The sequence below is a fragment of the Scomber scombrus genome, chromosome 13 (assembly GCF_963691925.1).
Source record: "Scomber scombrus chromosome 13, fScoSco1.1, whole genome shotgun sequence".
Classification (NCBI taxonomy): domain Eukaryota; kingdom Metazoa; phylum Chordata; class Actinopteri; order Scombriformes; family Scombridae; genus Scomber; species Scomber scombrus.
Window position 1 is genome coordinate 29,132,091 of NC_084982.1, and position 4,821 is coordinate 29,136,911.

Here is a 4,821-nt window from a genome sequence, read left to right on the forward strand (position 1 = left end):
CTGCTGAACTCTTTAACACACTGCTGAAAACCCAACTTTTCTCCTCGGCGTTCAGTCCCAGCTAGCTAACCTTTGTTTTTTTACCTTCTCTTTTTACTTTCTCTACTTTCTCAACCCTAACCCTTTTACTGTTTTATTTATTATTATATATGTGCATGATTATATTGTATTTTATTAACTGTACAGCACTTTGGTCAACTGAAGTTGTTTTTAAATGTGCTTTACAAATAAATCTTGACTTATAAGCTAATAAAGAAATGTTTGACTCAAGTCTGAAACGCTTTTCTTGCTGTTTCCTAGGTGGTGATGATGATGATGATGATGATGATGATGATGATGATGATGATGATGATGATGAGGAGGAGGAACTTCCCAGAACATACATATGGGCCCATATATAACCCATATATAACCCATATATAGCCCATATATAGCCCATATATAGCCCATATATAACCCATATATAGCCCATATATAACCCATATATAGCCCATATATAGCCCATATATAACCCATATATAGCCCATATATAACCCATATATAACCCATATATAGCCCATATATAACCCATATATAACCCATATATAGCCCATATATAGCCCATATATAGCCCATATATAACCCATATATAGCCCATATATAGCCCATATATAACCCATATATAGCCCATATATAACCCATATATAGCCCATATATAGCCCATATATAACCCATATATAGCCCATATATAGCCCATATATAACCCATATATAGCTCATATATAACCCATATATAGCCCATATATAACCGATATATAGCCCATATATAGCCCATATATAACCCATATATAGCCCATATATAGCCCATATATAACCCATATATAGCCCATATATAACCCATATATAACCCATATATAACCCATATATAACCCATATATAACCCATATATAGCCCATATATAACCCATATATAACCCATATATAACCCATATATAACCCATATATAACCCATATATAGATTATATATGGGTTCAAAAGCAAATAGATTAAGATTATTTGTACTATGATGCAAAAGAAAGGCACAGGATTAATAACGAGATGCCACTTCCCGTGAGCTCAGCATGTGTATCTGCAGTATGTTCTCCCCTGAGGCGTTGGTGTGTGTGTGTGTGTGTGTGTGTGTGTGTGTGTGTGTGTGTGTGTGTGTGTGTGTGTGTGTCCTCAGCACGCCTCCTGTCCTTCAGCGTGACCTCTTCATCTTCGCCGACCTCTGCAAAGTCATCCAAAGCGACAACGATGTGCGATGGACGACGAGTGTGTCGCCGAGGGCAACAAAGAGAGCCAGAGCAGAGGAGGAGGGGGGGAGGGTGTGTGTGTGTGTGTCTGTGTGTGTGTGTGTGACAGGAGTGACGGTGGAGAAAAGAGAGAGAGATGATGTCTGAGAATTTGATTTGAGGAAAAGTTTTATTTAGTTTTGTTTACAGTCATTTAAGATGAAGATTGTCGATAATAAAGTGAAACAATGCTGCGTGGAATTTGATATGCTCTGTTTTATGAATATGTGATGACATCCAGCTGTGAACATCATCATTAGCATCACTGCTCTGTTCTTATATCCACAGTGATGAGTGTGTGTCATTGTATCCGAACTGTGTGGAGATTGAAATAGCTCTTTTCACCACAGTCACCAGGGGGCGCTGTGGTGGTGAAAGTTAGGACCATACTAAGGGCCCTAAAAGAATATCTGAACATAAGTAGATTTTTTATTAACATATCATCATTAATAGACATTAATAGAATATTCCATTTACAATTAAACTACAATTTATTTGTATGTAAAATGCTGCCTGCATGTCTACACAGTGTTATATTATCACAGCTCAGTGTCAGTAGATATTGTATAGTTAGTATTGGACTACAGGAAGGTTGCAAGCCTTCACAGGTAGAGGTGTGGTTACAGCGATGGTGCATGGTTGGCCTGTGTGTGGTAGTGGGGCCCGGTGTTGCTCCTGCTAGACACACACCACTCCGATGTCCTCGTTGTGGTTGCAGTTGTTCACACCGATGCCAGCGTGCGGACAGTCGAAGATGCTCATCTCTGTTCCAACGCAGCGCAGCTCGTCCAGCAAGATCGTACCGGTCCCTGCAGAGAGAAGAACAGCAGTGCTTAATCCTTCAGTTTAAATGTCTGAGCTTCACTCTGCAGAATGATGTCTGTGCAGAGTTTCACTCTAGAAGACCGAATCTGATTTTAAAGGCCCGTGAGCTCACAACTAGTATGGAGCCAGAAGTTAGTAAAAGGTTGTGTTTATTGGTTCAGTAACAAATAAATGTTGGCAAGATGAGCAATTCATAAATCAGTTAAAAATAGTTTTAAAAGCAGCATCAGGTTTGTTAAAATGTACATTTAGTATTTTTGTTGGTTTTATGCTCCTGGAAATGTCAAATGGTGTAACCACAAAAGAATGATAAATATTACATATTTTATCACCTACAGTGTATTTAAGTGGACTTATACTAATAATGACTTCATTTAAAACATGTAAATGTTTCCTGATCTCCATGGTTACCAGAGTAAATGTAATATTTAGAACAATTGTATTCCATTACCTTTATTTAATATAAAGTTATAATGTAAGATCATGCCAAACTAGTTGATATGGTGTTTTATTGACAATTTACTGTTTTTAAGCAAGTTGAATTATTTGGTACAAAGTTTTTTTTTTACTTAGACATGTTTTGCCATAATCCTCTAATATATTAAACATGGAGCAAATGTCATTTCAAATGATATAAAACCAACAAAAAATATAAAATGTACATTTTGACAAACCTGATGCTGCTTTTTTTCACATATTTTTGAATAGCTCATCTTGCTGACCCTTGTTCAGTGTGTCTCTTCCTTGTTTTTTATGCTGCACCGGGGACAATAAAGATTTACTGAACTGAATATACAAAATCTTTCTCTAAATTTAACCTCTTGGGAAAACAATGTAAACATAATATTATAACTGTGGTGTTGAGTTTGCTCAGTCACTCAGACTGTCTGTTAAGGTGTGTCACACTTCTTTGCAGTGACGTCACCATGTTGTATCACTTGTCCACCGATAGAAACAACGGCCAAACATGTGAAAATAAGTTATAAATTATCATAAAATTATATAAATCATAATTAAGTCCAATCAAACACTCATCAAGGGTTAGCTCTGTTAGCTCTTGTATCATCAATGCTTTCTTTCAACACCATGATAAAAGCAAGTTTAGCAACATAATGAAAGATAGGAAATGAATGAAAAATGACATTAAGTGATGATGATGATGATGATGATGATGATGCCTTCTTACCTGCAACGGCAGCGTAGACGTTAGAGGCTCTCTGGTAGCCGAGCATCTTGCAGACCACCTTCCCATCCACACTGTCGAAGTTGTCGTCACACACGGTTCCCCACGATCCCTTATAATTCACCTCCACCCTTCCTCGGCTCGGACCCGGGGCCAGACGAACTGTAGCTGAGGAGGCACAAAAGCTGCAGCTGTTAAAGGTGAAAGGACGGTTTGGTGGAGAACAGGGTTGGTTGTCACATTCATCAGATCTCGATCTCTAGAGGGCGCTATTGTTAAAAAGTGTTGCTACTGAAAGTTTCAGAGTTTAGGTGAGATGTTACTTCAGATCATTTGCTGCTTGACATGGAGGTGAGTGGACGTTTAGTGTATTTCATGTGAAAATGTAAATATCAACTCTTCAGTGTTTCTCTTCTTTTACACAATGAGTTTATAATAAAACATCATTACCATTAATAAGTATGAAGAGAAAGCGATAGTTAGGGAGGTTTTTTCTTAGCTACACCAAAACATGTCGTTTATAACTTTGCTGGTAGCAAAAAATCCCAGTTGGGGCAGCTTGTCACATGTTGGTATATATACATATATGGTTTCATATATCTAGTTCTTTCTTTTTATTAAGAGAGCAAAATGAGCAGGAACTTTGTCAGGAAGACAAACAAAGAGCCAGACTCCTCCAGATGTGAAGCTCAGAGCAGTCAGAGAGATAAACTGTATAATATTGTTATATAAAGATAAAAAAGGCACTTAACAGAATGATTGTTCCTGTTTATGTTCTCTTGGTGCAGGAGATGTTAGGTTGTTGTATTTCAATGAAACTAAACATTTTAAAAAACATTTGAAGATTGTCTTCATTTTTTATTTTTCCCAATTAAATAACACAGAGACAACCAACATCCATGATGTCTTACTACCAACCTCATGATGGGGACGGTTGTCACATATTTGATGGTCCATATCTATTGAACAGAATCAGCTGAAGGAGAGTAAGACCTCTCTATTCCTACCTGATGCTTTAGACTTTCATTACAAATCAAAAGTGAATCTATTCAGTAAACGGTTTATAAGGAATTCAAAGGAAAGTAAAAAGTGTGACTACCAACCCCGTTCTCTCAAGTGATTGTGAGGTATCTTGACCGTTACTGAGGTTTAGGTGTGTGTGTGTAAATATCCAACCTCTGGGCTATTACTGATATTAAAGGGAACATATGCTTTACATCTCCAGTTCTATATTAATATTATGTGTCTCAATTGGAATATCTTTGTGTGATTTCCTGTTAAAAACTCTTATTCTTACTCTCTTATTTATTTTCTACTGGTCCTTTAACCCTCCTGTTGTCCTCGAGTCAAGGAAGGAAAGGAGGAAGGAAGGGAGGAAAAAGGAAGGAACGGAGGGAGGAGGGAGGAAGGAAGGGAGGAAAGGAAAGAAGGAAGGGAGGAAGGAAGGAAAGGGAGGAAGGATGGAGGAAAGAAGGAAGGAAGGAAGGAAGGTAGGAGGGAGG

General features: G+C 37.7%; 1 protein-coding gene across 1 annotated transcript in view; it reads right to left on the reverse strand.

Annotated features, from left to right (window-relative positions):
* Nucleotides 1-1,439: 1,439 nt before the first annotated feature.
* The window catches only part of marco (macrophage receptor with collagenous structure), a 16,395-nt gene continuing 13,013 nt past the window's right edge, over nt 1,440-4,821 (reverse strand). The window contains exons 13-14 of the mRNA XM_062431871.1: nt 3,323-3,487; nt 1,440-2,120 (exon numbers count right to left, since the gene is read on the reverse strand). Of these exons, the coding sequence (XP_062287855.1) occupies nt 1,990-2,120; nt 3,323-3,487 (296 nt within the window). The 3' untranslated portion in view covers nt 1,440-1,989. The remainder of the gene's footprint in view (nt 2,121-3,322; nt 3,488-4,821) is intronic.